This window comes from Sarcophilus harrisii, chromosome 3, assembly GCF_902635505.1.
Source record: "Sarcophilus harrisii chromosome 3, mSarHar1.11, whole genome shotgun sequence".
Classification (NCBI taxonomy): domain Eukaryota; kingdom Metazoa; phylum Chordata; class Mammalia; order Dasyuromorphia; family Dasyuridae; genus Sarcophilus; species Sarcophilus harrisii.
In genome coordinates this window covers 531,645,959-531,662,991 of record NC_045428.1, presented here as the reverse complement: position 1 = coordinate 531,662,991, position 17,033 = coordinate 531,645,959, and the positions used below count along the sequence as shown (strand labels likewise).

The 17,033-nt window shown below is 41.1% G+C and overlaps 1 protein-coding gene across 8 annotated transcripts in view; it reads right to left on the bottom strand.

The window, feature by feature from the left end:
- STIM1 (stromal interaction molecule 1) overlaps nt 1–17,033 on the bottom strand; it is a 235,646-nt gene that overhangs the window by 2,633 nt on the left and 215,980 nt on the right. For 2 of the 8 annotated variants that reach the window (XM_031962035.1, XM_031962036.1), the window contains 5 exons: nt 11,599–11,766; nt 10,584–10,684; nt 9,892–10,127; nt 6,646–6,738; nt 4,880–4,946 (listed from right to left, as the gene is read on the bottom strand). In XM_031962035.1, the coding sequence (XP_031817895.1) occupies nt 4,880–4,946; nt 6,646–6,738; nt 9,892–10,127; nt 10,584–10,684; nt 11,599–11,766 (665 nt within the window). Of the gene's footprint in view, nt 1–159; nt 1,874–2,876; nt 2,914–4,879; nt 4,947–6,645; nt 6,739–9,891; nt 10,128–10,583; nt 10,685–11,598; nt 11,767–17,033 lie in introns of all 8 variants that reach the window. The other 6 variants (XM_031962037.1, XM_031962038.1, XR_004233295.1 and 3 more) reach the window with 5 other exon arrangements.

The window sequence follows — 17,033 nt, the reverse complement described above, 5'->3', positions numbered from 1 at the left end:
TCCAAGAGTGGGAGAGGAAGAAAAGGTAAAGTGAGGGTAAATGTGGGGGGAAATAAGAGGGAAACAGTAAGAGGGAAACAAACAGTGAGACAAGGACAGGGAGACATATTAATATCACAGAATTACTAGGCAAAAGTCTTTTTATTGTTCAGGCCCTACCTTTGCTACATTTCTGGGCCCCAGGGTATTGACAGCCATGTAATTCTTCCATTCCTCTCCTCCCCCTTAGGGGTGGGGATGGGGGTGGGAGAAGAGATAATCAACATGAGGACAGGCTTTTCTTCCCCACTCCCTTCTGACATCCCCTGGAAAATCCCCAAACCCTTAAGACACCTGTCCAAGATGACCTGAAGCTATCCCAGGAGGCCCATGAGTTTGGAAACCTTTCCTCACTTGAATGAAAATCTGTTGATATTCCAGAATGTTTCCCTGCATGCATGCACACACACGCTTGTACACACACACACACACACACACACGCACACACACACACCCTAAGGAGAGGGGAAAAGTTTGTTCTATGTCCTAAGTTCTGATTATCATGTTTTACCACATAAAACCCTCATCCCACCTACCCACCCCATTCCCACAGAACCCCAAACATCACAACACATGCAGTGAAACCCAGCCAGGGCTGGGGTAGGAAGGGAGAGAAAGAAGAGGAAGAGTTAGAGCAACCTTGCCCCTGGCCCAAGATCTCCACAGGCTGGTAGTCAGAGACACCTGGAGATGAGGAATAACAAAATAGCTGTTTTCATGTATTAGAAGATCTACCACCAGAAAGGGGATAGATTTGTTCTGCTTTCCCAGAGAACAAAGCCAGGAGTAATGGACAGAAATTACAAGTAAATAAACTTAAGCCTGAAGGAAAAACTTTATAGTAGCTGTTCAAAAATGAAATTAGCAGAGAGAGGTGTAGCTGTTTTCCCCTTGTTTGGAGGTCTTTGAATAAAAGCTCAATGACTATTTGCTGGGAATGATGTAGAGGCATTTATCAATCCAGTATGGGTAGTTCTGTATGGCCCTTTATAACTGCAATTCCATGATGATGGAATCAAATGGAGAAAATGCTGAGGGGTTCTGGGAAGGTGTTTCAAAGTCCAGAGCTCCTCACCCTCATTCTATTGTGGGGATCATTTCATCTCTCTGTAGATACTCTGACGCCTAACACAGAGCTAAGAAGGATATCAATAGTGGAGGGTTCATGTAGGAAAAAGAAACTAAAGGTTAGGCTATCAGTTGTGAAGGATGATCCACAACAGAAAACACTTTACAGTCTGTTACTCTTTAATGGAAGAAAAATCATGGACTAGGAGTCATGAAGTTTGGGTGCTAGTCCCTTCCTATCTCAAGGAGTTTGGCTTATGATTTGCAAAAGATAAAATGCTCTGGGAATGTAAGAAGTGATGATTGTGTGATCAGACTAGCTAGAAACCTTATCTATGAGCCAGGGGAAGGAATTGCTTTGCAAGAATGGCATACAGGTTTCCACACCAAATCACATTCAACATGCACAAGCTAGGGGAATCTATCCCCAGGCTTTCCCATGGAGGCAGGTAAGGAATGCTTCATGGGGCTGGGGCTAGTCAGTCTAGGCAGGCTTCACCAGACCCAGGGGCTCTTTCCAACCCCTAAAGGTAGGGGCACTCAGAGAGGAGAAGGGCAAAATGAAGGGCCCTGAAGTCCCACTCCCAGCAATTGGTTGAGCTGGGGCCCAGAATGAAGAGAGGGTAGGGCAGTTATGTCTCCCAGTCAGGAATAAGGGTGAAGGCAGCATTTGAAGAGCAGAATGTGGGGGCCAATAGGGGGACCTGGAAGCAAATACAGCTGATCTGGAAGAAAGTTCAGAGGGGTCAGAGAGGGTGCGAGGCCCCTAAAGGAAGAAGAGAAAGCGGCAGGTTAGCCCACTGCTCCGACTGGCCATACCCAGACAAGCCCCATCTCTATTCCCTGGCCTAAAGGCTGGGCCTGGAGCTAGGCAGGTGGAGACTTGCTTAAGAAAGTAGCTTTTTATTAGGAAGGTGACCCAGGGAATCATTTGTACTTAGGTGGGGCTGGGCGAGAAATCTAAGGAAAAAAAACAGATAAAGAGGGACAATCAAAGTCTCTATTGGTCTCCCAGTAGCAGTAACTTCAACCCACTGGGCTGAACTGGAGAGATTCTGCTGGAAAGCCAGGGGGGCAGTTGTATTAATTGTACAAGGTCAAGGTCTATCTTGAAGGCTAAAAAGTCTTTGACTATTCCGTTTTTCCTGAATACCTATTACAGGGTCATATACTTTTTGGCCCTTGGGACATCTATTCTGTAACTTAAGAATCTTACAGGGAGCTAAGATTAAATGACATAGCCAGAATGTGTCAAAAGATAAGTCTTGAACTTATCTTAGGTCTTAGGTCTTCGTGACTCTGAGGCCAGCTTTCCATTTGCTACCTCCTATGCTCTTCTACAACTATTTCCTAAGTAGCTACTCCAGCACAGAGAAAGCAGTCCTAGGTCAGGAGTAAGAAACCCATCTCAGGGCCTCTCCAGCTCTGACACTCAATGTTCTAAGGTCCTTCCAGCTCTTCTGCCATTCCTAGTAATGTTGTAGCTGTCTATGATTATGTGCCTGAGAGTCTTGTTTCCCTTAAAGGCAAGGGATCATATAGGGTTCCATCTTCCCCTTTCTCCCTTCCCCCAGCACAATTGTGGAGTCAAGGATAGGGTCCCCAGGAAATACTTATATTTTGCCCACATACAAGCAGTTGAATTGATTTTAGTTCAACAATTTGAGGTTTACTAAGTTGAATTGTTGAACTGAAAAGAAAGCTCCCGGGTGAGGCTTCTTAAGGGCTGTATGACCCCCTTTCCCAGTCCCACCTGTGGCATTACTAACCTTACTAGAGAGCCTGTTTGTCTTTAGAGATGATCCTCTGAAGCACGTTGCAAAAGAAAACCAAGTGGTGAATGGAGTTTGTGCCAAGATCTGTCTGTCTTTGTTTCCCAAGTCCCCTCCCTTCTACTGCCAACATGCAAGGTCTGGGGCCTGGGACACCTAAGGGGAGGCTGAAGACTCATCATCCAACAGGATATTCAGAGCCATCCCTCTCTTTGGTCTAAATCAGCGTCTGTCTCTTGTCAGTCACTGTCAGTGGAATGCCAAGTCACCCCCTATGCAGAGGTAGTAAAGGAATTGATATGGAGAATGAGGATGAAAATATGGAACTATGGGAAATGGTCCTCCCCAAATCCTATCTTCCACTGAAAGAAGATAGCTAATAGCTGGATGGGGCCTATTCTCAGTACTATCTGCCAAGGCTTCAAGGAGTTTAAAGCTTCCAGGGAAAGAGTGTGAGAGGCACTTAGTTAGAGCTGTCTGGGCTGAAGTAAAAATGCTTTTCCTTTAACCTCAAAGTTACCTTTTAATAACAACAAACATTAGAAAGGGTGGCCTAGGATGAGCTCAGTGCTCTAAGTGCCACTGGCAAAATTCAAACTAGTAGTTATACAAAGGCTCTCTATACCTAAACTTTGCTGGGGATCAGGTTCTTCTTGCAACCACAAGGTATCTTAAGAAGCATGGGAGATCCTCAGCCCAAACCATGTACAATCTTCAAACAGGAATATCTGGGAATCAAGCTGGTATGAAGGTATCTATCAATCCATCTAACCCATATGTGGAGGTTTTGTGTGTGTGTGTGTGTGTGTGTGTGTGTTTCGAGGTGAGAGTAGGATGAAAGTAGTTTCAGTATTCCCCAGTAAAGAATGAGAGAGACAAGGGAACCCTGAGCCAGAGTAGGGAGGGATAAAGGAAGCCAACTTTTGACAGATTACTAAATCATATTCAGAACTTCTTAGCCATACAAGGAAGAATCAGATTCCAGGATCAAGACTTGTCATTAGCTCCACCATCTCCCACCTTCAAGGGCCTTCTGCCTGGCTTAGAATGACCCCGAATGCCAAAGTATTCCTATAGATATCATTTGGGAAAGGACTCAAACTTTGCTAGGCTAAGGACCTGTTTAGACCAGGGCTTTTTTTCTAGAAAAGTTGTGGACCCAGCCAATAACTCCTAGAAGCAGCCTCTCTCTCTCAGAGAGAAAGCCAATGTGCTAAGCATGGATGGGAAGGGAGTAAGACTGAATTTCTATGGAACAACCTGTGTGTGACCTTTAGGCAAATTCATCAAAGTCTCTATTTCCTCTTCTAAAAATAAGGATCTGAAACCTAGCTGTATGTCCCTATCAAAACTATTACAAGGACCCAATGAGAAAATGAATGTAAAACACTTCAGAAAGTTAAAAGCACCAACTATGCAAAGTTAAGGGAACAATGTTATTATTGTTGGTTCTTAGGCAGCAAACCCAAAATATAGAATTAGAGAAGTGGAAGTTGGGAGTTAGCTAGGGCCTTCCTGATGCCCTGTCATGAAATGAGGCCCAGTAGAAGGGTCCAGCCTGACTCCCTTGGACTTTGGGAAGATTAAACTGGTAAAAGAAAGTAAAATTAAATCAAAGTTGGTTGAGAGGAATGAGGCACAAACAGCAGCTGGCAGGCACAGACAAAGGGAAAAGGGAAGGGACTGAGGCAGGAGATGTATACCCCAAGCTGTCGGATCGATAGGACATCCCAGACTGGGCACCGGGAAGGGGCGGGTCAGGGTAGGGATCCATCTGGAGAAAGTAAGCAGTGCTGTGGTGGTAATAGACAGGGTGGACATGGAAAGTAGGAGCAGAGGTGGAGGTGGTAGAGGAGGAGGAAGAGCAGGAGGAGGTGACGGCTGATGGAGGGCTGGTCCCGTGAACGTCAGAACTGAAAGACTGTCCAGAGGAGAGGCTGCGCATTCGCCGCAGAGACACACGGCCTGGCATGTAATGGCTGCCCTCGCTTTCTACCAACCTCTGCGATCCCAGGATGTGCTGTGGTTCCACCAGACGCTGCCGGACACTGCTGTGCAGGCTGGGAGCTGCAATGAGAGAGTGGTTCCCAGTGAGGCCCCAGTCCTGCTTCTCCTTACCCCTAAACTTGCATTATAGCCCTGCTCCTGACCTCTCCTTCTCCCAGGCCTGAGAATGGGGCCCTCCCCCCCCACCCAGGAATTGTGTGAGTAAAAGATTTGATGCCCATGAAGCAATGGTGCTCCCAAGAGAAGGGTGTAGGGACAAGGTCAGATACTCTGAAGGAGGGGAAAAGAGACTCAGGGAAGGATTACTGTAACTGGGATCCAAGCAGTTAGGAGGGGGAGGGGCAGGAGAGGGCAGGTCAGAGGGCAAGGACCTAGAGGGTGAGAAGAACCAGCCCTTGCCAGGGACTTCCACACTGTGCTGGAGAAGAGGGGTGGCTGTTAAACCGAGGACCAACCCAGGAAGGCGGCACAGGAGTCCAAGCACAAAGAACAGCACACATCCCTGCAAGAGACACACTGTCCATGAAACTAAGATGCCTGCACCTTCCTCAGCACACAATGGAAACAGTTTCAAAACAAAGAAGGGGCACTGAAAGCCCATCATTGTTCGCCCCCCCCCCCTTTTCCCCAGTGGAATTACTTAAGGAGTATAAAGAAGAGTAGCACCAATTTGGAGCTGCCTTCTAAAAAGCTTAGTGCAGGAATCAAGAGAATAAGAAGGAAAATAGGAAGTTAAGAATTCTTAACAGAGCAGAGGAAGGTAGAAAAGGGAAGAGATAAAGTCAGGGATGACAGAAAGAGAAAAACCCAGAGAAGCTAGAGAAAAGAGAAGTGAGCAGAGAAGGAAAAAAATAAGATGAGGTAGTAGTAGTAGTAGTAGTAGTAGTAGTAGTAGTAGTAGTAGTTGTTGCCAACTTTTTGACTTTAGAATTTACAAAATACTTTCCTAAGAACCCCACCAGGAGGAAGGTATGGTAGGTATTATTGGTTGCATTTGACAGAAGAGGAAATTGAGGACCAGAGAAGGGATTGGACCAAAGACATATGGCTATTAAGTATCAGAGACTTGAGTTCCAATCCAATAGTCTTTCTGTTACAGAAAGGAGAAGAGAAAGGGAGATGAAGGAAGAAAGATTGAGAGAGAAGAAGAAAGAAAGGAAAGAAGGAAGGAAGGAAAAAAGGAAGGAAGGAAGGAAAGAGGAAAAAGACAATACAGAAGAAAAAGGAAAAGACAGAGAGGGAAGAGAAGAGGGAGAGAAAGATAAAGGGGAAATAATAGGGTAGGGAAAAAAGGAGGGGAATGAGCAAAGAGGGAAGAATCAAAGAAAAGAGAGCAAGAAATAAAGTGGAAGAGAAAAGAGGCACAAAAATGCAATTAAAAAATGTAGGGCATTTCTCCCTCTCCTTCCCCCAGCTCAAAGACAATTATGAGCATTTCTGTTAGGAGGAGTCCTTTTCCTGTGAGAAAGGGTCTCGTGACTATTTTGGTTCCTAGGAGAGTACATTCTACCCACTCATAGTACTCATTAAGCCTCCTTTTCCCATCATGCCTCCTTTTCCCAGAACCCATTGGGAACCCCTGGGATGAGTGGGCTGATTCTTCTCCACCCACCTACACCTCTTCCTGAGGTTAGTACGGACAGGCTGTGTTGAGGGTCTGGGAATGTGCCAAATGGTTGTTTCAGAAGCAGGAAGGGGCAGAAAATTGGTTAATCCCAAATATGGGAGGAAAAGAAACCCCAAAGGAAGATCATCAAACCCGGGTATTTCCAGAGGGACTGATCATCCGAGCTGACAGACGCCGAGCACACAGAGCGATCACTGAACCTGCGCCCCATCAGCCAGGCAGCGTCTGGGGGGAGCCAACAGGGCCGAGGGGAGAAGAGAAGCCAATTTACAGGGGGGCTGGAGCCTTCTCACCAGCAAAGGGAAAAATACTCACAGCCCCTTTCTGGGGAACACTGGAATGAACTGAGCCCTTAGCTATTTCCCCAGGCATTACCCTGCCTTATTCAGGGCAGGGAAGATCCTCATCCACACAACAGTTCCCCAATACCCACTATGCCCTTCCTTCCAGGAGTTATCAAAAACTAGTAATTAGTTGTATGACCTGAACAAGTCACTTCATAAAATGAGAAAAGCTCAAAGTTGGGAAGAGACTATATAGTCCAACAAAAACTTGAGAAAGTCTCTCTCTACAATTGACTAGTCAATCCAGCCTTTGCTAAAAGACTTACAGTGGTGGAGAACTCACTACTTTTGAAGGCAGTTCATTCCACTTTGGGACCATAGCTCTAACTATGAAAAAGTCTTTCAGCTTATTTTTTCCATTATGTCCAAATCTGCCTCTCTATGATTTCTAACCAGTGTTCCTAGTTCTGTTTTTTGAAGCAAAGCAAAATAAAATCTAATCCCTCCTTCATGTAGTAGTTCTTCAGGCTGATCAAATACCTCCCTAAGTTTTCTGTTGTGTAGCCTCAATCTCTCTAACCTTTCAGCTGATTTTTATAAAGTATGAACTTCAGACCTCTCATCATTCTCCTGTCTCTTCTTCCAGTTTTTTAAGGTCCTTAAAACATGGAACTCAAAACTGAATATCATTATCTCTGATAGGGGCTTGACCAAGGCCATTCTGGGCACTCTGCCTTAACATACCCCAAGGTCATTAGCTTTGTTGACTATAGATTCATACTGAGTTGACTGTTCACTAAATACCTCATATCTTAGAGGAAAAATTATTTTACTTTGTTCAGCTATAAATACAATCCCTCTGTCTTCATACCTGCTTTGTATTTTGATGACAAACAAGATTTCTAGGGGAGGAGTTAGAGGAGGATATATACTTTGAAAAAAGAAATCTAATCTGGAGCTGTTAAGACAGGAAAGGGAAATAATTCCCAGAAGCACAGGTAGCTGTTGGGATCTCACCTCAGTTGTGCTATCTCTAGGTCCTGCTCTTGGCCCTTTCTTCTATGCGAATTTCTAAGACCCGAGGGTTAGAGATGCCAATTTGATGTGAGCCTCAAGCCAGACCAGGTTCCATCTTCAGATAGAATCTCAAAAGTTATTAAGGAGGCTTCTGCTCATCTTTTATAGATCAGAAAGGAACTTTGAGATTATTTTATATATGAAGAAACTGAGACCAGAAAAGGCCCAGTAAGTTGGCTCAGTACCATACAATGATTCACAGAGCTGAAATTTAAGCCTAGGCTCTGGTGCTAGTATTCTTTGCAACATACCACCCTGCCTCCCTGATGAGATGATAACATGAGGCAGCATGGAAAAGCCATTGGCAGGAAACCTTTATTCTCATTGTTTCTTTTACTATACATGTGCAGGGTGGGAGGGGGTGGAGAAAGAAAGCTCCTAGGGGAGGGGTACTGGCTCTGCAGGATTCTGGGATCAATTTGGCTCTCTTTGAAGAAGTCTTATATAACAGTAAAAAAGACTCCACTTACTCACTACAGTGAGTAAGGATTAAGATGCATCTCCACCACTTCAGACTATTCACCCAAAACCAAATTGAGGTTCATTTTTAGGAAGAGAGCTGGGAATCAAGGTGGGAGGGAGTTACATGGAGGGACAGAGATTTCAGCTCAATAAAATTAATAACTTTCTAATGATTATAGCTATCACACAACAATCTGGAAGAAGAGAGTTTTCATCCTTAGAGGAGTGAACTGCCTAAACAGAAGTTAATAAATGACAAGAAATTGGAGAGGGATTCCCAGCACTGAAAAAACTATGACTGTTGTTGCTCAGTCATTCCAGTCATGTCCAGCATGATCCCACTTGGGGTTTTCTTGGCAAAGCTACTAGAGTGACATTTCCTTCTCTAGTTCATATTACAGATGAGGAAACTGAGGCAAATAGGGTTTAGTGCTTTGCCCAGGGTGACACAGCTGGTAAATGTCTGAGGCTAGATTTGAACTCAGAAAGATGATTCTTGCTAGATCCAGGTTCCATACTCTTATGCACCTAACAGACCTTCCTCCATAAAATCTCTTGAATTTTAGGGTATCTAATGTACCTAGAGTATCTAGGATATTGATAACTTATTTTTCCTTTCTAGGAATTTTCAGATTTCCTAAAAGACAGAGGAAATAACTTATTAATATTTGTTTTTATGGAGAAAGAGAAAATATAAAAGTTCCACTCAACTATTTTAAAAATTAAAAACAGAGCATTTGAAAATAAAATTCATCTATTAATGATAGTTAAATGATAGACAATTAAGGGAAATGAAAAAGAAGAGGCAGAGAGACAAAGATATACAGGATACAAAGCTAAGCTAACTCTTACCCCCTTACATTTTATATCAATTATCTGTGTATACTCTCAGAGTTAAAAGGGACTGTACTGAACATCTGTTCATATTAATAGCTCATGAAAGGCTGAATTCAGTTTAAAAGTGGTCAAAATAAAGATACTGAGGCCCAGAGAAGGGGAAAACTTACTCAAGAATACAGAGCAAGTGCTCCGAGGCTCCCAGTTCGTAGTTCTTTCAAAAATAATGCATCGGTTCCCTACTCCTTGAGGAAAGGGACTATACTATATTCAACTTTGTATTTTGAGTAGCCCTTCCTCGCCCATATGCCAAAACAGGGCCTCCTACATGTGGTCAGGAGAAATTTGAGGACTACATGAATGAACAAGAGACAAAAAGACACAAAGAAAAAGAAGCATGGCAGAGACAAAGGTAATGGCAGAAAGAAATTATTCATGACTTATAGGATGGTAGCACTGAAAATTTTTTTTAAAAACTTTTTTTTTAAAGTTGTGTTTTCACAACTATAGATATAAGTAGAGTTGTCACCTTGTGTTGGCTGACCTAGGAGCTGGACTGCATTAGTGAAGCTAGAGGTTCCCCACCACATTTTTGCTGCCAGAGGAAGCAAGAGTCCCTGACCTTCCCTCAGAGACTAATCAGCATCTCCCAATTAGGCTACTTGGAACTTTGGCTGCCCTACCCCTAGAACAACTTCCCCACCCCAGTGCTACTTACACTGAATAGACACTGGTGATACGATTTCCTCATCCATGTCGTCCACATCATCTGTCATGATAAAGTGTGAAGGGTTGGGGCGGGTGCTACCCATCCAGCTGGGATCAATGTTGAGGGCGGCCACCAGTGTGTGAATACCAGGGTTGTTGACAATTTGGAAACCACAGAGCATCTCAATCTGCTGCCATCGGTGCAAGCGCTCCCTCAGTGCTGCTGTTACTTCACTCAGGGCTTGCCTGGAAATAGGGCCCAAACAGGAGTAAGCTTCAAAAAGCATAGGAATCTCCTTTTTACCTTATAGGCCTGGCCATACTTTGGATAGATCATCGCCCATCCTAGCCCAGCCTGCTCCCAAACCAATACCATGGGAATGGTTGTCCCACGCCAGAGAAACCAAGGAGTAAGAACACAAAAATCCTTGGCCTAACACTTACCCATATTCATCCTAGACAATATAGCTTTGGAATCTGACCCTGAGAAAAGGCCTGCCACAATTCCAAGGAGGAGAAAAAATTGGGGGGCAGTTTGAGTCAGGGAAAAGCCTGAGAAACATGGAGGCAGTAAACAGGGCCACATCTTTATTTCTGGACTATATGGGAATGAAGGTACCAGGCCTGGAGTCCCACTTCCAGAGCTGCCACTGGAAACAGTCTTGGGAAGTTCATCATCCAAAAATGGGAGGAGATACTTACTTGGCTGTTAAGATTTTGTGATCTACATCATCCAGTGAAGAGCTGTGGGCCACATGGAAGGTTCCAAACAAGGTGTTTCTCTTCTTTTTAATCTTCTCTGCCTGAAAAACCCAAGATATGTTCCCTTAAAGGGAACAGGGCTCAAGAATGGGGCCCACATTGAAATCTATAGTAGCAGAAATATTCTCCTCTGGCTAGACTCATGACAGTGTATTCCAGTTGAAAGGAAGAGAATAATGATCATTTTAGGCAATTGCTCTGAGAAAGGTATCTTTTATCCCTGACTAAAAGGTCACTCTAGTGCTGCTCAGCCCCTAACCCTGAGCAGTAAAGAGCCCAGCCCCATTTCCAAGGCTCAAGTCCTAAGATTAGTTGTTGCATTTGTCTGGATCTCAGATGTCAGCTTCTCTTTTCCTGGCCAAGGGCCCTAAGCCAGTGTCTCTGATGGAGGCCAGGGAGATACCTCTTCTCCCTTCTCTTCTCCTGGGACACATTCAAAGAGTTACTTACAATCTAGAACATAAAGCTTTTCATTTGTTTGCACAAAATATAATCAATATAGGTATATAATTATTCCATTTTGCAGATGAAGAAACTTAGTCTCAATGTAATACAAGGCTTGTTTTTCTGTCAGAGTAAAATGGAAATGATAATATTGATGGTAACTACCTCATAGGATAGTTGTGGAGGCCTAAATGGTATAATAAAAATGATACAATAATAATAATACTCCGCCTTCATGAAGCTCTTAAAATTTGAATATACTATCTAATTTGAGCTTCATAACCATTCTGGGAGGCAGATACTAGATAGGGACTAGACTTGTGATTCTACTGTCATAGAAAGAAATGCTCTCTACCAATGCAAGTTGGCATCTTCTTTCTCTGCACCTTTGAGCTGCCACATTTGTCACAACTGACAGCTGCCCAGAGCCCTAAGAAATGAAAGCCCAGGGTCACATGGACAGTGTATATGCCAAAGGCCTGCAATGCTTATGAGAGCCCGATGTCCTCACCCCTTCCTTGGCCACCAGTAGCTGCTTCTCAGCATTCTGCTTCTTGATGTTGTAGTATTGCACCTCCACCTCATGTGTCAGCTGCAGCCACTTCTGTAAGGCTTCAGGAGCGTACCAGGAACTGTGGGACTCCAACTCCTTCTCAGCATTCTTCAAAGCCATGCGGACCTAAAATGGCAAGGCACAGGGTACAGGGTCATAGTTTCCATTTTATCTGTGGTTCTGCCAGCCCAACTCCACTCCCCAAATGGACAAGAGCCAGAAACACCGGAGATCTATGGAGGAAGATTGAACAATATACATTTGGACAGAGTTCTAAGATTTACAAAGCACTATTATGACAACCACCTTTTGAGGCAGAGAGCAAAAGTATTATTATCTCCATTTTAAAGAGGAAACTGAGACTTAATGAAGTAAAATATTTCCCAGTCACAGAACTAGTGCCAAACTCAGGCCTCCTGATATCCAATTTCATACTGTTTTTTTAAACTTAAATATAAAATAAAATAAAACAATGTATGTGTACAGCAGAACATGAGAGGATTCCAAATATAAAGCAATACATTTTCATTTCAAGAAAGTCTATTATACAAATACTACATATTATGTTCAGAGATATCCATCTTTGCTTCCTTGTAGGTTTTCTTTTATTCTCTGCTGTACACTTTTCACTTTTTTTTCCTTTCCTCTTCCTCACCCCTACCCAAAAAGTCTATATAAGTATATACACATATACAAATGTACATATACATGTAAAATATCTATAATCATATATACAGATACATTCATACACATATATGTAAGACTACTATATGATGCTTATTTCAACTTGTCCTGTTTCTCTGAAGATGAATATAACATATATGTCCAAATCTTTCCATATTTTTATAAATCTACTAACTCTGCATTTCCTATACTATAGCAATATTCCAACCTTATATTGTCGAATTATTTTAAATGGTTTAAACGATATTGACTGACATATAGTATAGTTTCCATATTTTTCTCTTCTGATTAAATCTGAGCTTTAATTTTGTCTGAAATCATGGTTACTACCTTCTGCTTTTTTACATATTATTATTATTGATATTTACTTTATGTTTGTGTGTATTTGTATAACATTTCCTAAAGGCAACATATTGCTGAGTTCAAATATTTAATCTCTTTCCATTTTGTTGGGTGAACTCATATAGTTCCCATTTTAAGATATATTTATTTTACTCCTCCCTATTTTCCTCACTATCCTTCTCACCCTATTCTTATCCCTCATCATTTCTCTTCTTTGCTTCTACCTCTCACTCTATTTCTATCCCTTCTAATTCCTCTATATTACTTTTACATACTTCACTGCTTTCCTATAGCTTTAACTAAGAATTACTGAAACTGTTACTAAAACAATTACTAAACCCAAGAATCTTTCCACTGTTTTCCCCCATCATCCCCTTGCTCACTTGTTTCTATCTAGAACTTTTATACCCTTCTAAATATATATATGGTTCCCTCTTTATTCCATTCCCATTACTCTACATACCTTCCTATACCCCTCCCATCCTATTCCCTTGCCCTCTTAATTCTTTATAAATTCATAAGACTTATATTTCCTTCTAAATGTATATATTCTCTCTTTAACCAAGATCTAATGTCAGTAGGTTCTCTCTAAAAGTCCTTCCCTTATCCTTTCCCCCCATACTATCTCCTTACTATCTTATTTCTTTCTGAATTTACAAATCTTTTATTCCTAGATAGATATAGGCAGACAGATATAGTTCCCTATTTAATCCATTCCCAATAAGAATAGGATTCCAGCCCTCCTCTCCTATATAAAATTCTTTGTTTCATTTTTGCAACTCCTTTGTATGAGTTACTTTTTTACATTTCCCTACAGTTGTACATTTTAGAATCACATCATATTTAGCTCTACTTCAATCTTTCTTTTGAACTACCCAATTACTAATGACAATCTTAAATCTTAGGGTTAGGGTTTATACAAAGTAAATAATTTGTACTTATTGAGTCCCTTGTAAAATTTATTTTTGATGTTTGTTTTTCTCTCCAAAGATATTGTAAGTAAAATTTTCTGTGAAATTCAGGTCTTTTTGCAAAATCCAAAAAGTCTGGCAAGTCAATGAATTTCCTTTTTTTTTTCATTCAGAATTATATTTACTTCTGCTGGGTATGATATTTTTGGTACAACTCCAATTCTTTTGTTCTTTAATAGTGTCCCAAGACCTGCAGTCTTTTAGTGTAGCTACTGCTTGGCCTTGTGTAATTCTAATTGGGACTATGCTATATTTGAGTTGGGTTTTTTTTTCTTGTTGCTCATATTTTCTCTGTAACCTGGAAGTTTGGGAATTTTTAAATTTAACTTGTTTTATTTATAATTTTGTTATATTCATTTTTTAATATTTTGAGTTTTGTTATTCTTTCTTTACATTTACATTGTTTTAAGTATTATGTATATTATTTTCATGGCTCTGCTTACTTCATTCAGGATCAGTTCATGTTGATATATCCATGTTTTTCTGTATTTTGTCATACATCATTGCTTTTAAATCATAGCTTTCTATTTTAAAAATAAATGCAAAGATAAATTTTCAAAATTCATCCTTGCAAAACCTTATATTCCAAATTTTTCTCTTTCCCTTCCCCCATCCTTATTCCCCTAGACAGCAAGTAATCCAATATAGGTTAAACATGTGCACATTTATCATGCTGCACAAGAAAAATCAGATCAAAAAGGGGAAATGAGAAAGGAAAAAAAAAGCAAGTAAACAACAAAAAAGGTGAAAATACTACAGAATTATAGTATTTTGTTGTTATCCATATTCAGCCCCCATAATACTCTTTCTGGATGCAAATGGCTCTCTCCATCACAAGTCTATTGGAACTGGCCTGAAACACTTCATTGTTGAAAAGAACCAAGGCCATCACAGTTGATCATCACATAATCTTGTTGTTATTGTGAAAATGTTCTTTTGATGCTACTCACTTCACTTAGCATCAGTTCATGAAAATCTCTCCAGGTCTTTCTGAAATCATCCTGCTGATATTTCTTATAGAACAATAACATTCCATTACATTCATACACCATAACTTGTTCATTGGCTATAATATTTCTGCAGATTTTCCTCTTAGGATTTTTTTCAGGTAATCAGTGGATTTTTTCCTATTTCTACTTTGCCTTCTTGTTCTAACCCTTTAGGACAAACAATTTTCTTTAATTACTTCTTGTATTGTTATACCACAATTCTTGTTTTGATTGTAGCTTTCAGGTAGTCTGATTATTCTTGTTTTCTCTTATTGATCTATTTTCTTATCAGATGTTTCATATTCTCTTCTAAGTTTTTTCATTCTTTATATTTTGGGGGGGTTTTTTATTTCTTGGTCTCTTATGACTTTGCTGACTTCCTCTTGCCCAATTCTAATTTTCAAGGAGTCAATTTTTTCCTCAAGATTCTGAATCTCCTTTCCCTTCATCATCATCTTGTTTTTCTTGGGACTGTTTTTATTTTTAATTTTAAAATTTTAAATTAATTTATTTGATTTTTAAGGGTTTTTTTTAGTAGTTCATTTATGAATTCATTTTGGTCAGGTAAATTTTGGGGGGGTAGGAAAGGCTCTTTTTGCTTGAGTATCCTTCTCTAAAGATGAACCCTGGTCTTTTCTAATTTTTTTCTATTTTTTTTGTGGAATGTCTACTGTCTATGGTTTGGTTCTTTTTGGATATAGTTTGTTTTATTTATAGCAACTTATAAATAATCACCTCTAGCTATAGGGATGGAGATGGTACCTCAGGTCATTCTTATTGGTATTTTTTGAGCTTTGTCCTAGGCCCAACCTCTGAACTCCTTTCCCCCTGCAAGCCACAGCCAGGGTACCTTGAGCACACTATGCTGGAAATACACTTGCTCCCTGAAAACCCTCTAATAACTAAAACCTTCAGTTCTTCCCTCTGGCCTGGAACCAAAATCAGTAAATAATTAAATTAAAAATAAATAAGTCTCCTGTAAATGAATGCCCACAGCCATCCACTTTCCTGCCCCACTGCTTCTGCATTCATAAAAGTGTACAGGTTCCTTCTTAACCAGGGCCACAGTTCATCATTACAGCTATGTCTAGCCTAGCATACCTTGTCAACAAAGGTTCCCTCAATTTTTCCCCAGTCAGATGCTCAACTCCCCACACTGTCCCCACACAGGTCCCCAACTGTGGCTGAGGCTAAGGCAACCTCTCAACTCAGTTACCCCAGGACTCCCCAGTTGTTCTCCAACTACCCTAGAGGTGTTTACACTTCAGCAAACCTGTCCTGAGATCTTTCTTCAGATCTTCTCTAGTTGCCCCCGGACCACTACCCTGTTTTACAACAACTCTTTTTTATTTTTGACGTTCTACATTTAACCTAAGGTGCTTTTCTGTCTTGTTTGTGGAAGAAATTTGGAGAGTTTGGAATTTTCTAAACTACTCATCAATCTTCCTAAGAATCCTGCTGTTTCTACTATCCCTCATTGATGATGGGGAGTCCACAGACCAGTTCTGGGATCCCTCCTCAAGCCATACTGAGGAGGAGGCAGATCTCAGGGCCTGAGATGGGGCCAGCATTGAAGTTGGCATCAGGGAGGAAGGCTCCTTTACCTAGACAGCATGTCAGCTTCACCAAGTCTGGGCCTTGCTCCATTTTCTCCCTTTCTAGCTCCAGAGATGGTATGATATTTATATCATAAGAAAGTGTGATTGTTATTGAAAGGGCCCTCAGGATGTCAATCAGGGATAGGACTGAAACCCAAGTCTTCATACCAAGTTGAATTCAACAAATATTCAAATATTCTGAGCCATGTGGGAGACAGCACACTGATACTACTTGCAAGAGTCTTTGCCCAGGATTTCTTCTACTAACTCCATGTAAACTTCTCCTTAACTTTTACTTGGAGATTTCTCTCCAAAAGGCAAAGATAAAAGGTACTAATTTGTCTACTTTTGAAATAATGGTCAAGGAACAAAAAAACTGAATTATAGTAAATACTAAAAATCTAATTTTATTACATTTGATACCATTTAGAGAGCTAGAAAGAGAAGATGACATAACTGTATGGGAAGAGGAATAAGAGGGTGAAAATAGGAGCCCAGGATAACATGAAAGAAACACATCCAAACTGAGAGGGAGGGAGAAAAGACAGACAAAGGGAGGGAGAAAAGACACAGAATGAGAAGACACTGAAGGGAGAGAGAAAGGCTAAGTAGGTTTTTAGGTATTAGTTATCATCAATTGCTATGCACTTGGTTTAGGAGCCAGTGGTTAAGTGTATAATCAACTGTTATCTACTACCTTGTGAAAAATTGATTAACCACAAGTGCTTTAAACTTAGACTTCTAGATCAGGGGTTAACTGGTTTTGTGCCATGGACCCCTATGGCAGAATGGTGATGTCTATGAATTCC